Source organism: Pararge aegeria, chromosome 3 (assembly GCF_905163445.1).
Source record: "Pararge aegeria chromosome 3, ilParAegt1.1, whole genome shotgun sequence".
Lineage (NCBI taxonomy): Eukaryota > Metazoa > Arthropoda > Insecta > Lepidoptera > Nymphalidae > Pararge > Pararge aegeria.
This window is the reverse complement of record NC_053182.1, coordinates 6,930,251-6,950,326: the sequence shown is the minus strand read 5'-3', so window position 1 is coordinate 6,950,326 and position 20,076 is coordinate 6,930,251. Positions and strand designations below refer to the sequence as shown.

At 36.8% G+C, this 20,076-nt stretch overlaps 1 protein-coding gene across 1 annotated transcript; it reads right to left on the bottom strand.

The window, feature by feature from the left end:
* Positions 1-1,595: 1,595 nt before the first annotated feature.
* On the bottom strand, positions 1,596-19,149 carry LOC120637112 (probable G-protein coupled receptor 158). The gene is made up of 10 exons (XM_039908763.1): positions 19,006-19,149; positions 17,102-17,620; positions 15,731-15,967; positions 15,240-15,308; positions 11,332-11,499; positions 10,267-10,470; positions 5,705-5,908; positions 4,303-4,500; positions 2,379-2,399; positions 1,596-1,845 (listed from the first exon to the last, which is right to left on the bottom strand). Exons 1-10 carry the CDS (start codon positions 19,147-19,149, stop codon positions 1,693-1,695), a joined length of 1,917 nt encoding a protein of 638 aa, XP_039764697.1. The 3' UTR covers positions 1,596-1,692.
* Between the last annotated feature and the right edge of the window lie 927 nt (positions 19,150-20,076).

Below are 20,076 nucleotides of genomic sequence, written 5' to 3'. Positions count from 1 at the left end.
AACCGCATCTGCATAGCCAAAGGGTGGATTCTTGGAACAACCTCCAAATTAACTTTTAACTAAGAACTTGTCGCATGCTGCTCTAAGTTTTTTTTTTAACTTGAATTCATAAGAAAAATATAAAATGTACAAAAGGCGAACTTAAGCATTCTCAACGAGTCAACCTTGATTCATTCAAAAAACTTTCGTGGTAGACACAAAAAACTACATTAAATATGTAAAGTACATTACATATAAATAAATAATAATAATATGTATGATAAACATGTGTAGCAAAAATATAAATACAATAATATATACCTTATTTCGTTATTATTTGCTACTAGGGACCAAAATGCCGTATGGATAATTGTACCCTAGTTGCTTTCCTAAGTAGGTATCCAGTTAGCATTTATTCTGTTAGCACTTAACTTAAACTAAAATCTGCAATTACATTTATTAAATTTTAGTAGGTACCCTACTAAAATTATTACTCAAATCCTCACAAAAGGTTCTCCGCCCATGATGTCCTGACAAGATGGCTCTAGGATTGTGAAATAATTAGGAGTGCAAAAATAATGTTCAAAAACTAAAACCCGACCACTCTTTTCAAATTCCCTTTACTAACGAATGGTCCATACATTTAATTAAATACACATATACATAATAAGGCCTATAAGTTGATACTAAACTGAAGCAATTCGTTTTATTTATATTTTTATCTTTTAGAATATCAAAAAGAAAAAAAAATATTATCTATATTGGATTAATCATCACATCATGTAACTAAACACCAATCAAAACTAAAAGTCAATGAAATATTTATTAACATATAAAAATGAGCACTGAGGGTACAGACCAACGTACAAAACAACCAAATAAACATGGCTAAAATTATAACACTAAGTAATCATAGCCCATAGTCGAGCAGTTATAATGCCATTCATCTCACCCAAACTCTCTTCACGAAAGCTTTATTATTGCCTCCGTTAGCCGGAATACTCACCCTTAATTATTTAAACATCAACATTAGAGAGAGAAGAAATATAAAGTCAACATTCGTAGAATATATATATATATATATATATATATATATATATATATAATAATTTCTAGTGACAATGTGGAACGACACATATAATTTAAAAACCTAAAATATTAAAGATATATGAAATCTGTACGTTTAGAAATTTCCAAGTAAGACAACCAATCATTTTATTCGAATTATGCCGGAACTTAATCCACGTACGCATACCTACTTACTACTGCAACTCAAAATGAAAAAGTCGAAAATAATATAACGACTCTAATAGTTGTTACAAGGTAGGAATTTTCTAAAGTATAAGAGTATAGATATATATAAACCCCACATTTTAACAACATTAACATTTTCAATTCCTCTTTGTTTTAACAATAATATTTATTATTTACTAAGCGAGTCTTTTAAATGTTACATTTACGAGTTTTTCCGATTTACGAGTATGTTTACCCTTAACGCATAATTTAATTATACTGACCTTCTTTGTCTAAGTGTGTCAACCTTTAACAAAGTTTACATGATGCTGACCTGATCGAGATTTGCGAGCAAGCAAATCTTGTACTAAGGTAAAGTAAAGGTAAAACGATTTTTAACATGAAGATAGTTTCATGTTAACCTGTAACACAAGGTTCACAACTTCGGAGCTTTACATTCGGCTGATGTAAAATATTTAATCACGCTAGTGTGTCTCCGTCCGTGTAATGTGATGGACCTTCAATGGAGCAGACGGAATCTTCAGGAGTTCTAGAGGCGTCTCCTGCTTCACTCGCCTCGACCACACTCTGGCTGCTCGCTTTATTCTTTCCCCCACGACGTGCTTGCAATGCCTAAACATATACAAAAATGTAAGATTTTGTTTATAACTCCTGTAGATGCTTTGTAATGTTTTACTAGTTATTAGTATACAAGGATTGAGAGTTTTTTAAAGTTAAATTAAACCCTTTGTATAACGTACATAATATGAAATATTAGTAAATATATATAAACATTAATCTTAAACAAAATGTTGTGAAAGCTAGCAATTTAAAGAAACAGAAGACATATTTTATTACGATATTATAGCAGAATAATATAGATAAATGCTAGCGTGAAATATTTATGTCTTATTATTTTACAGTATTATTCGTATTAAAGAAAGAGTACCTATATATGTATTATTTTCGATTGATTCGATAGTGTTCCGCAAAACATAAAAGCGTATATATTATATGTATAATACGGAAAATATATAGCTGTTGCGATTTTGGGTGAGTGCGGTGGGGAAGGCCCAGGGCCGCTGTGTAGGGGCACAGGCGGACATCCACAGGGGTCATGCGGGGCTTCGGTCATTGCGCATGCGATATACATCATATCTCCTTACCTTTTCACGACTGCCCTTTTTCTAAAGTCGGAGTGGGATGGAATACGAAACGTTAAATTAATGAGTGTTCAAAAATGTTATAGAAGGGGTTATATCTAAAGGTACTTGTATACTTTGGGTTACGCGACCGCGATGCCTTGATGTAGGTATATAGAAACCTTTCTAATTTATATTGTTCAATTGTTCGGAGCTCGTACACTTTTTAGGACTGGAAGCATTTCCATGTACACCACACATGTTAAAAGATCGTGCTAAAGTTTTGCATATAAATGTTTCGAAAACATCTCGTAAGTATTATGTACATCTCTTGGTATATCTCCACACATTTCATTACGAATCGTGCGCAACGGTCCCCTGCTATCTCGAGGCCGTATTGAATAATGTACTGTATAATATGGTTTGACACGATATTGTCCTTGCAAATCTGGCACAATTTGTAAGGAATTAGATCTTTTTGCTTCGCGATCAAGTATCCCTAAGCCAACAAGGACTAAGGATAAGTGAAGGAGTGAGAAATAAAAGTTGTTGTTACTACTATATACAACAACTGACACTTGTTCAAGGTTAAACTTCTGCTTCTGACCAATGGCAAGACGTGCTGGGTTGCATAAGTGTTGTGAGTGGTTGCTCGTTTTCGTTTATCGTTTGGGTTAGAATTACTTAGGCATACTTAGAATTTGAGAAGTCCATATGATTTCTGAATTAAGATTGTTGTACGTTCGTAAGATGGACATTTGGAAAAAGTGCCAGTTCAACAAAGTACCTACCTAAATGAAACCTATTTTTAAATTAGTAATTCATTCAATTTCTTTTTTAAAGTCCATCAGTTAGTAATCTTTGGGTATTGCGAAGGTCAAACGACGAGCGAAATGCAGTGCACAAGTTCAGTTACAGTGCGTGTGCTTGAAGTTGTAAGAAAATCGTATGTTGCAATTTCTTAATTCAAAATTTCGTTATGAGAACTGAATGTAGGTCCTAATGTAGCTATACAATAAATATTATGTAGTGTTTAATATTTTTTATGCAATTAAACACTTTAACGGTGAAGGAAAACATCGTGAGGAAACCTGTCTGGTTGACTATGGCCTAAACTCTTCTCAAGTTAAGAGGCCCGTTCCTTGTACCTACTGTGTCAGTACTAGGTTGATAATGATGATATTATTGATTATCATATAACAAATATTTCAGCTTAGCTGGGTCAGGATAAACTTATCTCGTAATTACGTTCACCACGGACAACATCGCACAGTTTAGCTAGTATAAATCTAATATCGAGGAAGTTTGTAATGGCGAAATAAAGCTTTTGTTATACAGCGAAATCGCGAGGGAACGATGGATTTTGCGGTGATAAAAAGTAGCCTGTTGGTTAATTCAGGGTATAATCTATCTCCGTTCTAAATTTCAGGCAGTTTTTGCGTGCGATAGTAGCATATGTTCAACAGATAGACTTCAGGATCTCAACAGGGGATGTCTAACTAATACTAAGTATCGTAACTAATATTATAAATGCCATATTGTGTTTGTTTGCCCTTATTTTACGTTGTACGTGTACTAAGCAACAAATCAACCAATCAACTTGATTTTTGGCATACAGTTACTTTTTATCCCAGGAAAACCACTTGTTCCCATGGCATTTTTAAAAAACCTTTTTAGACGAAGAATACGGGCAACATTTACCTACTCGTTCTAGGTAGGAACTTGTAGAAAAAAAAGGGGTAGTAGGGCATCGAATCGAGAACCTAAACCTTTTTTTGACAACCTGTTGTAATCTATACTTATAATAATAATAATAATAATAATTAAAATTTTCAAAGAGTTACATTAAAAACCGCCTGATAAGTTATACCATTTGGTTTATGAATATCTTCATTTAATTATTAATAGTATTACGATTGTAGAGATACAAGCTCTGTTAAATGTATACCTGTAGCGAGAAGCGTCGATGCGGCGGTTTGCGTCCTCCGCGCCGCTTGCTGATGTGCGGGTTGTCACGCCGCAGGGTCTGGTTGCGCATGATCTCAAGCTGTACGTATAGCCGCTTGAGCTCCGCACGCACCTCCTCCGACGTGGGCTCCTCTTCGCCCTCCGCACCGAAACCCTCCGCCGGACCGCGCCGCGATACCTGGCCACATAACAACGTCATTCATTGTATTCTTTGTATTTTGACGACAGATTTGCGCAGTTAGCTTACCCTGCTACCATTGCCGAAGTGTGAGATTTCGATTCCCGCAACTTAAAAATGTTTGTGCGATGAACATGAATGTTTTTCAGTATCTGTATATTATAAGTATCTATGGTTATTATATTTTTCATTAATATTCATCAGCTATCTTAGTACACATAACACAAGCTACACTTACTTTCGGGCTAGATGGCGATGTGTGTTAGTCGTAATATATACAACGTGTAACTGAATTTCGAAATACTGTAAAAGGGTGCAAAAGTATATTTCATAAGGAATCATCCCGTAAACATATTTAATCAAAAGAAGCATAGTTATTTTTCAATACAAACTAATTAAAAACATTTAAAATTTTTACTTATGAATGCCCTATTTAACATAAAGGACCGATATGTACCAACGCTACGTGAGGCGTACCTAATAAAGTGATAGGAGTCACTTGATTTTACTCTTGCATGTGATGTTAAGGTTCTATCTGATTTCTTTCAGCATAAACTATGGCAATGGTTTACTCAAAAACTAGTAGCCTTTCGGTTTCACAGAAAAGTCTCAAAGACCGTAAATAATGTACCTCTAAATCCTTTGAAGTAACATTTCATTTTCATTTACACGTTGTAAAAATAAAATTAAAATACATTTAATAAATCCTGGTAGTTTTTTATAATATGGTACCTAAAGTACCATTTAATAAATCGTGACGAATTTCTTAACGACAAAGCTGCTTGGAAGCAGGCCGCTCCGCTCTTATCTCTCAAAAGACAGCAAAATTCTAAAGACTGTTTAACTGTAAAATGATGTAAAAAAAGAACAACCTACCGGGTTTCTTGCCGACTTTTTCTCCGTGGAATCTACCTTCTAAACTGGTGGTGGAGACACATACAAACAGACTGACTTGACGTTTCAAAAGTGCTTGAAACGTCAAGTCGGTCACACGTGGGGGCCGAGGACAAAATACAGTCAGCGGACTGAAGCTTTGAAGACGTAAGCGCGCTAAAATAATGTAACTTTTTTACTGCAGATCCGTGAATCACCACAGCAAAACGTGCACTGCATAAAGTAGTATCGTTTAGCTTTAAAATATCCACCATACGGCCAGGGTTTTGATGAGTCTGCATTGCTACTTTCAACATTAAGAAATACTAGCCTCTTGTGCGAGCGATCTCGCGCGGTACCCGTGCCACAGCCTCGGCGCCAGCACGCAGGCGAGCGCGGCGCCTGAGGACAGATGCGCACGCGCAGCCGCGGCCAACGCGGAGCGCTCCGGCGCCGCGCCCACCAGCGCGGCTGCTCGCCACGCCACCCCGCACACCCCCTCCGACCATAGCGCCGCCGCTAGCCAACCACGCTCCTGATACCATTATATAACCTTGAATTCTGATCTTCATTATAAACCTCAGAATAATAAGTATATTACTATAATAATAAACTTTATTCAGCTTTCACACATTATTTACCAAAACTAAAGGGAATTAAGGAATTTACACTAAAACTATTTAATATTTAAGTATACTTATTATGTACAAACTAAATGCATTCGCTAAAGGGTGCTTTGGGTGAAAACGTTGCTAGCTCAGCATAATGCTTCAGTAGGTATTTGACTACTACAGCGCTGACTTTCGGATATACTCTAGGCTGACGTCACAGCCCGTCAGGGAAACAGCCTAACAGACAATTATCTCTGTTAAACTGTTTCGGAGTGAACCTGAAGAAAAGTGTGTAGTGTGTAGAGAGCTAGAAACCAATAAATAAATGCTTATGTATTTTAGAATGAGAAGGGCTTACGCGTAGTCAACTATGCTGGAATAGTGCGGATTGGTAGACTTAACAGGCCCTTGAGGCTCTCGGACATGAAGGTTTTCTCTAAATGTTTTCCTTCACAAGACAAACGTTGTCTAATGAATCACAGGAAACCTCTGTATATAGCCAGCAATGCGGCCCAGGATAACAGACCTCGGACTACGTTATTACCACTGCTGTCACTTTCTTTCATCCCCAATTGATTGTAACCATTTTGATAGTGTTTATGTATCAAAGATTAGAATGACTAAAACACTAAGTATATAGTCAGTAGCAGTAGATAATTTTTTTGACAGAGCTAGCCCGACGAAGTACTACCGCCATGCGTATTTCTGCCGCAGAGCAGCATTGAAGGGTTCTGGGCCCCAAGTCTGCTATTTTACAAGATTTGTCATTATGACACCATTCCATTGCAATCCAATTATCATTGTGCCCAAAGTCGGTAGTCTACTAAATTCACAATGGTCTTACAATTGGATTGTAATTGGATGATAATTGCATTGTGGTAGAAAGGGAATCAGTGTTGCCATTTGGTCAAACTGTGTTTGAGAAGTAAAATTAAAAAAACTACCATTAATTAATAATGTCCAATTAAGCGAATTTTTGATTAGAAATATTTTTAAATGTTATTGATTTGTGTTCTAAAGACGAACTTTGTATCACATTTGGTAAAACAATCGAAGGAACCCAAAAAACAAATATTTTGTGTGCCAAATTTTGTCAAAAATAATTATATTTAATCTGTAACTGTCGAATTGACATTAAATTTCATTGACGTTATTTTGTGCTAGTGAAAATATATAAATTATAATCAAAACAAACAAAATGCTCCTCATCGAGCAAACTTCGTCGCTGCTTTTGGAGAGTTAGACAGATCAGCCTGGAGCTGTACCAATAACGGACGTTGCCCGGCGAAGCGACATTGGGTTGCGTACCTACGCTCAAATTTTATAAATAAATTCCCACTGAAGAGCGAAAGTAAGTAATGCAATCTTGTACTGTTTAAGCATGATATGAAGTCTAAGTAGGTATCAAATTGGTGTGTTTCCAACAGTATCTTGGTAATTTAATTAAAAAAAACACAAATATGGGGAGTAATCAAAAATTTAATAAAATTCTTAAATTCTTTATTCATGTACGCTTATCACAGGTGCTAATGAACTTGTACTTATCATGGTGGTGCTAACTACATTTTTTATTAACTTGTGGACCCATTTAAGGTATTGCACAAATTGTGACCAGCATCCCTGTAACAGAGTAAAAAATTGTTGTAGAATAATTAAAAACAATAGATTAATAGGACAAAACACTATGTTTAACCCTTGGTACACATATACTCATAATATATGCCTTTGTCCACAGTCTTTTGACAAGAGCCTGCTGCAGTGCCCAACCTTCAAGCAGACCCTGGTTTACTCGTTGAAGTCTCTGTGAACCAAGTCCTTATGTGATAGAGCTTTCCAACTCGGCTCTAATTGTGAACAAAGTGATTTGCTGTTATCTGTTGAAGAATTCTGTCCTCTATCTATAAGGAACTTCATCAGATAAAATAAATAATTCTTGGAATGAATATAAAAAGGGTAACAATAAAGGTTTGGATTTCAAAATGAAATTTGCTAATTAAAGAAAAAATTATATCCTCCTGCTTTTATTGGAAGCCAGCTGAAGAGTCTTCATTTTTTACATGTATTCATTTGTAAACTAAATTACTGTAAATAAAAATCATTGTTCAGTGTCTTATCTTTATTAACTTGTATTATTTGTCTCCTCATAGATTTATAAAAATAATTTTAATAACACACAAAAGTTAAATGCCTCTTGCAGAAGAATTGCTTTAATTGTGTTGTGGCTTTTATATTGTGCCAAACACAACATGCATCTGCAATCTTGCCAGCAGTGCAATTGTTTAGAGCAAGTATGCATTATAATGCATACTTGCTCTAAACAATTACCAGAAAAAGATATTTGGAAATAAAACACTTCACCATCAAACTATGTACATGAATTACTACAGTTTTCAATCTAGGAGACCCTAACATGCTATCTAAAGCATTTTATTTACTTTACCTGAAACATTCTTCCAATATACTTTTACAGCGCTCTACTGTATTGCATACAGTCACAAGTTTCATGCATAGAGTAGTGTGGTGTATCTCCCCTCTATAGTATTTAAGTTGTGGTCATCATAGTTTTTCACAGAGGAAAAACTCACCTGAAAATCCAACCAATATTAACCTTGACGATTAAAAATCTATATTGGAATTAATTAAAAAAACCTAAAATAAGTAATACCTAAAAAAAACCTCATGCCCCATTATCATTTAATGGAGTTAAGTGTTGGCTGAGTGGGTGACTCTGCCACACATTGGAGTTAAGAGCAGAGCCTGGGTTGCAGGCACAATATATTTAAATCTGCGTCACAGATTGTTAAATAAATTGAAGATTATTGGCTAGATATATCACATAATATTAAAATATGAGTTCAATATTAAAGTTACTATTATAACAGTTAGGGAATGCAATACCTTAGTGTTATAATATTGCCTTTCATGAACATTCGGCCTTATTATTGCCACATGTGTCCAATCTATGATATCTGAAGTAATTTTTTTCATAGAAGCTGAAAAAGCATTCTTCTTGGTAAAGTACTCAGCATATAACTGGTAAAATATAATTTCTTCCTTCATCCATCACTCCACTTCAGCATCCTTATCACTCTGGACATTTAACACTTTTTATTAAATTTGGTGTTAAGCACCTCCGTTATTTGTCCCACAGCTCTTGAGGCAGTGATCTGAGAAACATTGTGGGGGGCCCAATCGTTATTTTTAAGGGGCAGATGCATAAAATGCTAGTGCTACCAGTAACTGCAACAGAAATACCAGCATTACAGCCATGCCATCATAACATTTTCTGAGATATAGGTACTATACTTAATTAAAAAGCAACGAAAATTAAAGTTGTTTTCTTACCGTGGTTTGGGAATGCCTAAGTGGAGCGAGCTCCCACACTTGACTCATTACAGTCTGCCAAGCAACTCCTTTTTTTATAAATTCCGCATCGGGAAGATCCTATAGTAGTCTACATTGTTTCTTAGCAAGCTGCGGGCTCGACGGCGCCTGCTACGCTTAATCAAATCGTATTGAAGAACATCAATAGTCTTAGCCAACTTAAAAATATTCCACCTTAATCTGAATATTATGATCTCACACTTCACAATTGAATAATCAACAATAATATTGCTAAAAGGCAATGACTGCAGAATTGCGTCTCAATGGTCTCACAATGATCAATAGAACTGTCAAAATATTAGCAGACTACCAATTCGTGCGATCATTGAATTGTCATTGTGCAGGAGACTAGCAAATGTTCATTGAAGTGTCAGTGGTTTTCCATCGGAAAATCATAATGACACCATAATGACACCATTGTGTTAGCAGACTACCAAATATGCCAAAATTGACAATTATGAAGTCACTGATCGATCACTGACACACAATTGTAATAGCAGACTTGGGGCCCTGGTTTCGAGAGCAAGGTGGCTGGTGTAATTACAGGCACATGAGGCTTAGCACCTACACCTTCGGTTGATGGACACAAAGCGGAAATTTGAAGGACCTGTTCCGTGCATGCTCTGCAAAGTGTTGCTCTGTTTATAGGCGATTTTTTCACATAGGTACCATATATTCGCCCGTCTGCTTGGTCCGACCATTATTACTATCATTATACTATATTAGTCCGAGTATCTAAGGCACTAAAATTAGAATAACCTAAAAAAGATTACATACGACGAACACTTTTATTTCCAGAGCTGGGTATCTGTGACACGTGGCGCTGCAGATGGGAATGTGTTAGCGGTTGAGGTCTGTTATCCAGATAAATAGTCCAGCAGTTAACGGCCTGAATTACCTGAAACGGAACGTTAGCGTTTCTGGCGGCATGTGCAATCCTCAGGCCAGCCGCCAGCAGCAGGAGCTCTGCAGCGGCAGTGACGTGGTGCCATGCAGCGCGAGCGCAGCCAGCACTGGCATCCTCGTCGCATGCCGCTGTCGCTGTGAAAGCAGCAAGATAGCATGCTGCGCCCAGCACCATGGCAGCTACTATCCTTAAAACCTGAAAGTCATCATAAATTTGGATACAAACAGACCCTTTACACAGTCACCTAAAATAATGCGTTCATCAGTTTTTTGAACAAATTCATTTTTCAGTATATTTTTTGAAATGTAATTAATACCCCCAATAGAAGATCATTGTGTATATATGTATGTGTATTTAAAAAGTATCACGGGTACATGTAAATTTCTATGACGGTCGACTGGCGCAGTGGACAGCGACCCTGCTTTCTGAGCCAAGGCCGTGGGTTCGATTCCCACAACTGGACAATGTTTGTGTGATGAACATGAATGTTTTTCAGTGTCTGGGTGTTTATCTATATATTATAAATATTTATGTATGTTATTCATATAATTATTCATCAGTCATCTTAGTACCCATAACACAAGCTACGCTTACTTTGGGGCTAGATGGCGATGTGTGTATTGTCGTAGTATATTTATTATTATTTATTATTTATTATATAAATGCAAAGAAATAAATATACTGCGGCAATATACTCATCGCTATCTAGGCCCAATGTAGCTTTTGTTGTGGGTACTAAGATAGCTGATAAATATTTATATGAATATAATGCAGAGAAACATAACAAAAACATTTTCCAGCTATGTGAATCGAACCCACGGCCTTGACTCGGAAAGCTGGTTCGTGGCACACTACGCCAGTCGGCTGACAAATCAATTTGTTGAATTTTCAAAATATTCATAGCATGTTTTCTATCGATTATTTACTTGAAAATCTGCTTAATCGACGCATAGTCAAGTTAAAATCCATATTTCTTAATAACAACATAAAGTAAGTAAGAGTTGTATTTCTTTGACATTTTTCCCAGCTAGCCAAGCCAAAAACGGATTTAGTTACCTCGGAGTCCCTCGGTGTCCAACGATGCGCTTTCCTAGTACGGAACTCGGCTAGTAGGACCCAGAGTCGTAGCACCACGGAGCCGTAGCACGCTACGAATCCCAACTCGCGAAGCCACGCACCCGCTACGCAGCGCCATCGAGCGTCTGATATGTATTGGGAAGCCGCCTATAGGGAATAAAAGCAAATATAAATTTTAAATATAAAAGAAAGAAAACCCATAACTTCAATCTCACCTGGCGATGGATGGCGATGGAATCAACTGCAAGAAGTTTACATTTGTTATTAACCTTGATGGTCAACATGAATTGAAGCGAGATCGGTGCAATCTTGGCGGGAAGCGTAAACATCATTAGGGTTATAATGTCTTAGTTAAAATGTTATACGTGTCATATGAAATTTTCAGTGTTTTCGGAAAATAAACAAAATAAATAACTGTAAATTAGCTATACCTCAGGTTTTACGGCTATACAATATTTTCTCTCTATTTGTCATCAATAATTTGTCATTTGAAAGACGAAGGCAAAACATTGCGTAACTATTCAACCGCTTCGCAACGTTTATCAGTAAGGGCCTTAATATTGTTCAATATGGTGTGTTAGCGGGGTATAATTATAGTTTTTACGCAGCATCGTACCGGAACGCTTAAACGCTTGACGGCACGTCTTTATCAATAGGGTTGTAAGTAGCCACGGCCCAATCCACCAGACCACGAAAAACTCACAGATTATAAATTCCCAGGTTTCCCCTGCTTGGTTACTATTTATAAGACTAAGAATAGCTCTAACCACAGCACCGACAAAAATCTGTGGTCGAAAATTTCGTTACACATAATGAAATTTAATGAAAATGATAATACATCAACCGATAACATCTTTGGCTTTGTTCGTGACCGTAACGTTTACATATGATGTAAAAAACACCAACAAAGTGATAGATTGTGAACTGCATAACTCACCAGGGTTATATAACAGACTAGCTGTTTCCGCGGCATCGCTCGTACCCCCTTGGGTAAACAACTACATATAGTAAACTAGCGGACCCCAGCGCCATCTCTGGGGCTGATTTGTGAATCTAAACCATCCAGGGTGCCAACCAAACGCATACCAAAAAATCCATTCAAATCGGTCCAGCCGTTTAGGAGGAGTTTAGTGACATGCACACGCACACAAGAAATATATATATAAAGATACAGAAACGCGAATATTATACAGCCATATCGTTAGGACTTCACCTCTAACTTTAAGGAGCTACGAGTGTTTTAAGGTATTACTCTAACGGCGAAGGAAACGCATCTTGGGGAAATCTGCATGCTTGAGAGTTCTCCATAGTGTTCAAAGGAATGTAAAAACTTACCAATCCGCATATAAGCAGCGTGGTGGCCTAAGACCTAAACCATTCTGATTCTGAGACAAGCCCCGTGACTTGTGACCCGTCACAGCTGGGTCTACTAATCTACCTTTTTGAACTAATTATTATCACTTTACCAACGGAGCAATCGTACAGATAATAATCGCATGCTTACAATTTTTATCTGTCACGGACGAGGCACTGTCTTTAATACTATATTTGAATCGCTTGAGCGAGAGGAATAAAATATAAAAGCAATTTAAAAATTTTAAATTGCTTTCTCGGTAGCATGTTAATAATTGGCAGCCTGGAGACGGCTATACATTATAAATTCGGCAAAAGATAGTAACTTACAGTCTTGACAGAAAAATAATTTTGAAACCTCTCTGTCTGTAAACAAAGGTCAGACTGATTCGCTGGGGCACGAGCCTGATCTACAGACGCGCGGGCTAAGGTATTTTATTTATCAAATGGCGATAAATAAATCCCTAACTATGTACATGCTACTTAAGACAGTTGCTAACCAGGCAAAGAAATAGAAGGTGGATTTTGGCAATGCTGCCAGCATCTTAGGAACTGTGCCTCGCTGCGGTGGTTTCGAAGACGTTTTAGATTTTATTTGGTTTTACATCTATACTTATAATAAATCTTTAACTGGAAGATTTTATATATATTTTATATATATATTTTATAATATATTTTGAAAATTTTGACCGGGGGATGCTTTATAATCGATACTGAGTCCAAAACAGATTTTTGTTTAATTTTTGTCTGTCTGTCTGTCTGTCTCGTCTCTCGTGAAAACTACTCAAGGAATTCAAATAAACTTTGGTATAATTGTAGCTGATATTCCGGGTCAACATATAGGATACTTTTTACCCCGATAAACAATAAGTTTCCTCCGGAAAACGGGATGTAAATTTTTATCAACTTCACGCCATAGCTCCGTTAAATTTGAATCGAATAATTATTTTTTTCTTTGAAAGTGTATACCTACTATTAAGCATTTGTTGTCTAATTTTATTGAAGATCTGATAAATATTGTCGGAGATAAAGGAAATAACTCTTCACAGATAACAGCACGTCATATAACAGCAAGGCATATGGGACAACGATCGAATCCCATGCGTACCATTCTGGAATAGCTCATAGGCTTATTTTTATCCTGGAAAAGCAAACAGCTCCTACAGGAAAGCATCGCTATTTTCTCCGCATTTGTCTTTCAAAATCCGCGCAGCGGAGTTTAAGATTTACGTGTTTTTTTTAGATAGGCATAGTTGAAATATTATCAAGCATTTGAGATTGTTTGGTTGAACGCTCTAATCTCAGAAAATGCTGTTTCAATTTCGATTTTTTTTGGATTGGTATCAAGTAAGGCTTTACATAAGGCTACGACAAAAAATATCCTTTTTGAGAGATTCCAATGCGTGCGATGCGTGAACGGTAAACGTTACGCCAAACAACGGATATATGTAGTTAGTATATCGGAATTGTTTCTTTAAAGTTCTATGAAGACTGCTTTTTGAAGTTGACTCATTCGCGGACTAAGTTGTGCGGGTCCGCTAGTAGTTTATATTATGTTATATTTATATAACAAATATATTAATTATAAAAAAAAGGAATAGATGGTTTATTAAAATACCTTATATAATAAGGTCTATTAACATAGTTAGGGGGATTAACGATCTATTGAGTTAACCACACCGGAAGAAACATCTCATCGATTTAAACCTTTGTATCTTGTTGTATGTTTTAGATAGCAAGCTATAAGAAAGTATTTTCCAGTAGGTATTTTCGACAGAGATAAATGTTAAAAATGTTAATATTGTACTCGAGTGTCGTTTGACGTTTTTGAAATTATCACATTGTTTTTTGATAAAATTATTATATAACTACTCGTATTGTATTACTTTTAGTCATCGGTGCGTTTGATAACAGAGTGTATAGAATTAAGTGTTTTCATCTGTAAGAAAACTAAGACTTTTTTTTTGTAAATGGAAACATTAAATGTGATAAAATTTTGAAAATCATGTAAAACCATCGCTGCTTAAGTTTCTAACATAACCTAACCTAACCTACGTAATGTTTAAATAAAAACGTATAAATAGTACGTACGTAGTAATAGTACTACGTCAACGGTAAAAATGATTGGGTGTAAATTATTGCTCTAACTAAATCTCCTCCGTTTATATCCTAAATAGTTTTAAATGACAATGTGAGATGGTGATAAAAAAAAAATTGACTTATATAGTTGTGGGCTTCTTGTTAGACAATGGCACGTCTGAAACCCACGCAGCTTCAGTTTTAAGATGATAAGTTTAGTTATTCGCCATCAACTCACTTCTATGTCATATTTGAATCAATAAATATGAGACTTTGACTTTGACTTTAACTTTGAAAATAGGTATCTACTTATATTATATATGTATCTACTTACGTTAGTTCTACAAAATGATGTGAATAATGAAGATAAAGCAAAATTAACGTAACAAATTATAACCTTAACAATGGTTAAATGAATAGAATTCATAGCTATGATAACATTATTTCCGGCTTACCGAACCATACATGAGCATCGCACCAAGGAGAACTACTTCCAACACCGTCCACATTCCCATTGCCACCGCCTGAAAACGTAACAAAAATAATGTTGAGTAGGTTAAATTTAACACCCAAAGGAATATACATACATTCAGTGGCTTTCTCTTCATACTTGCACTAAAGCGTTGCCTACCCAAATTGTTTAATATACGAGTAACTCGTATGAGAGGATTTTTCCATTTTACGCCATCTTCCTGTGATCAAAAACCGTGTGCACGCCGCTGCATATACTTACATAATATGTGTTAACACACACACATTTTCGCAACAATACTTATATTATAAATGCTTCATTTTTATTATTATTATATGATACTTCCTCCAAATTTAGATGGAATTAATGGCCAAAAGCAGATATTTAATTGTTTGAATTTAATACGCACAGAAGACAAAGAAAAGATTTGCTTAGTTTTTACTACGAGACAATTTAAAATAAGTTAACACTTACTTTACATTTCCTCTTTTTAAAAATTATGAATCCTATGACTAGACACAGCAGCATGCCAGCCAAGTTGGCAGCGAGGAGCGAGGCGCGGTAGGCCTCAGCCAAGCAAGCGGCTGGGTGGCTGCCCAGACCGCACGGCGTGCAATTCAGCTGGCCAGTATCTGCCAGGGTGGCGCCGCTCAGCCAAGCCAGGCCGCCGCCACCGGGGTGCCAGTGGCCCGAGCTGCATTTGCATCGATACTACAAAATGAAATAAATCACTTCAAGCCAAACTCTTTTTGACAATCCATATAAACTTTCCATCATCTTAATCTCAATTTCGTAATTAATATCAGAAATGTGAAAGTGTGTTTGTTTGTTTGTCCTTCCTTCACGCCCAAACTAAGTAACCAACCAACTTTATTTTTGGCATAAAGACAGTTCAAAGGATGGAGAATAACATATGTGGCTTTTTCTCAGGAAAACCTCGATTTGTAAAAAAAAAAACGCAATAAACGGGGACAAAGTACGCGGGCAACATCTAGTGTCATCATAAATTTTAGCAATATGTTGGTACGTAAATAGCGCAAAATTTCGTACATTTGTGCCGAGGGTGGCCTTCAAGGTAGTTTTAGTGGGTAAGAATCCCACATAACTCAAGTTTTTATCTCATATATTTAGCTGAGTATCTCACCAAGAGATTTCACCCCGTAATAAAAAAAACAGAGAAGTTAAGAGTATAGACCCACCACGCTGCTCCATTGCGGAATTGAGGGCTTTAACAGGATTACTGTCACATGTTAGTGATAGTTACCTAGACGCCGCTAATTTCCTAACTCAAGGCTTGTACTGAGATTGACGGAAAAACCCCAATACCCAATAACCCAATATTTGGCGCGACCACATCGGGCTAATCTGACTACAGTAAACTGAAAATACATGCTAGGGTTGCATTATGGTTTAAAAAGAGTAACAGTGTAAGCAAAAACATCAGGCACAATAAACTTTGTGCTCTCCGAGACACAGGGGTTGATAAGGGCAATTTAATTACTCCAGTCTGATACTGAGAAATTAAAAAAAAATATCAAAAAACCTAAGAATTTATATACATATATATATAGATACTACGACAATACACACATGGCCATCTAGCAATCGTAGCTTGTGCTATGGGTACTAAGATGACTGATGATTTTTTTAATGAATAATATACATAAATACTAATAATATACAAATTACAGATAAACACCCAGACACTGGAAAACATTAATGTTCATCCCACAAATCTTTTCCAGTTGTAAGGGTCGAACCCACACCTTGGGCCCAGAAAGCAGGGTCGCCGCCCACTGCGCCAATCGGCCGTCAAAGAATAAGTTAAATTTTAATAATATTTACCTGTAATCTTTGTTCTTCATTTTCAGTTGGCATAGCCTCACAATCCGTTGTAACCGGATCACACAGCGGCGGGCCGCCTAACCATTCGTACATACTTTCTTCACAAGGCAATGCCGGTATCCGGCGAAAAATAGCAGCAGCAGCCCTGACCGGTCCCGCACCCCTCGCTGCGGCAGTTCCACCCCACCAGCCAGGGTTCCCCTCACATGAATACCACGCGTTAGACCAGAGGACAAGACTTGCGTTCCAGGCGGATGCTAAAGTACGCCAGAACTGTTGAAGTGTAGCCGAGTTGTTTTGTTGGAACACTATCAGTCTCGGTGGGTCGGAAATGTAAAGAACTCCGAGATGTAGCTGCGGTGCTCCGAGCGCGACGGCTGCGGGTGGTGGGTGGAGCGGAGCACGTGCGGCTGCTCGAGCAAGCGCTGCCGCCCTGGCTTCGTCTGCTGCTCCTTGCTCCACTAGCTCCGATAGCGCTCGGGCGGTTTGGGCCACTGCCGCTTCATACTCTCGGACGTTCTAAACACAAATTTTATCATTATAAATAAGGATAGATTGATTGTTTAAAATCTTTATTGCACTTACAATGTAATACTTTCATTTGATCTTCTTATTTAAGCTCATTAACTCCCAAATTGATTCTTCCGTCTTGCTCTCGCTCATTACTATAAATACTCGGGTTAATCCCAGATTAAAATATTTTAAACCATTTTCCTTAAGTGTCTACAAGAACAATACTTCCTTTTACAATCCCATCGTTCGCATGTGCCGCCTTTATAATGATTTAGTATCAAGTAATCATAATATTGACATTTTTAACAAAAGGATAAATATTTTTAAAAATCAAATTATTAAGCACTATTCCACATAATCTTTAGGGAAATAATATATATATTATTATTTAAGTGTTTTTTTTTTTGTTTCAACTTTAATTTTATCTTTACTTTCTGTTTAATTTAATTCCAAGTTGTGTACACATACTTTGGGTTGTAGCTTAGAACAAAACTTGTTATTACTTATATATAGATCTACTTTTAGTTATTACCGGTTTTGTGTACCTAATAACAATAAACAATAAACAACAAGTATGGGATGTAATAAAATAAAATAACTTAAAACTATATATATATAAGCTATATTGAATATAGAAACTGAATTAAGATGCTACAGTATTACATAGTGACTTTTATTTCGTTGTCGTCGTCGTCGTCGTTTTAACGGCGGCCTAGTCGTTGTGTCCAACCACAAACGTGTACTATAAATTAAAGTTACGAGCAAAGCGATAAAGCGATGGTCAGTCAGTAGTCATATACTCATACCGCTGCAACGATCATTAGTTTTGATGAAAAATTTAAATGGTTCTCGTATCCAGACCAGAGCGCAAATGACTCAGGCAAGCAGTATCTTGAGTAAAACATGAAATGCGCTGGGATGTAGTTAAGGTATTGTTTGGTTGGCAATTGGCATGCCATATATATAGATAAGATCAAATTTTAAGATCAAATTTTTAACCCGCAATCACTATAAAATGCAAATAAAGATTCATCATCATCATCATATCAACCCATTACCGACCAACTACAGGACACAGGTCTTCTGGAACAATGATAAGGGGTTAAGGCAAATAAAGATTGTTTGAATTTAAATTCGAATTAGAAAAAAATATGTAAGATGGCGAGATAGTCGTCGTATAGAAACAGTGGTATCCGTACCGGCGTAAGGTGGCAGTTTCTTGTGTAACAGATTAAAGGGGCTGGGGGATGTGATATGGTAAAAAAAGTCAACGTGTACAGCAGTTCAAATCATAAAATACTTTATTGCACACAAGAACAAAATAGAAATAAATAAAAGAGAACAAAGGTACAAGTAACTTAAATTGCAGTTTCCGGCAGTTGTATACATACTGGTGGCATGGGCGGCGGTCTCTTGAGGAGCAGGGGGTCGCAAGGGGTATCGGGCGGGGGCGCGGGTGGCGAGCCGGCAGGCGCGGCGGCGCACGCGGCCCATGCCAGCGAAAGCGCCACGCACCGCGCCCACCGCGCCCCCATCGTTCACCTGCACCCCGCACTCTGGAACACCAAATATACAACTCAATTTGTAGTGTCTTAACTGCTTACGATTGTGATTTACATAGTGGAAATATTATTTTGTTTAATGTTTGTATCACATATGGGTTTTATGTGTTTTTAATTGGGCCTTGTTGCATGAATCAAATAAATAAATTAAAAAAGGCTTATTATTATATCAGCTTTTAATACTAGGCAGGGCAGAGATCTTACGGGTAAGGATTACTGAAATGCTTATTTCTGCCACCAACCAGTAATATTATTATGCTCCGGTCTTAAAGGTGTGTTTAAAGGCATATAAGGCTCAACATCTACTCTTCAGGTTGATGGACACAGAGTGGCACTTTGATTCCAGGAATGACTTGTAGATAAATAACTGTACAAAGGTGACAACCATAATATCGCTATCGCAATCACACCCTCCTGTTAAAGACTGCTCCTGTTTAATGTGACTGCAATAATTTAAACATTAGAAGTAAGAATAAACTTACAGTGCAATATACTAGGTTACATTAAAATTAATAATTCGTTTAAAGGAAATTGCATACAATCCTATAATAAACTATCAATTGACATCTTAGAGATGTCTCTTAAAAAGTTCAAAGTTTGTATTAAACGTAAGCTTATAGAAAAGTCCTATTATAGTATAAAGAACTACGTAATCGATAAAAAGCTTGGGTGTAAATTATTGCTCTAACCAGGTTGTTCTTCTAATAATTTAAAATGAAATTGTGAGATGGTGATAACAAAAAACACCCGGCTAAGTTTGTTGTGGGCTTCTTCTTAGAACAGGACGCGTTTGGAACCCTCGTAGCTTTAGTTTTAAGTTTACGAATGTGGTTATCGCCATTATCTCACTACCGTGTAATTCTTATGTACGCATCAAAAGTGCCACCTATGGGATATACT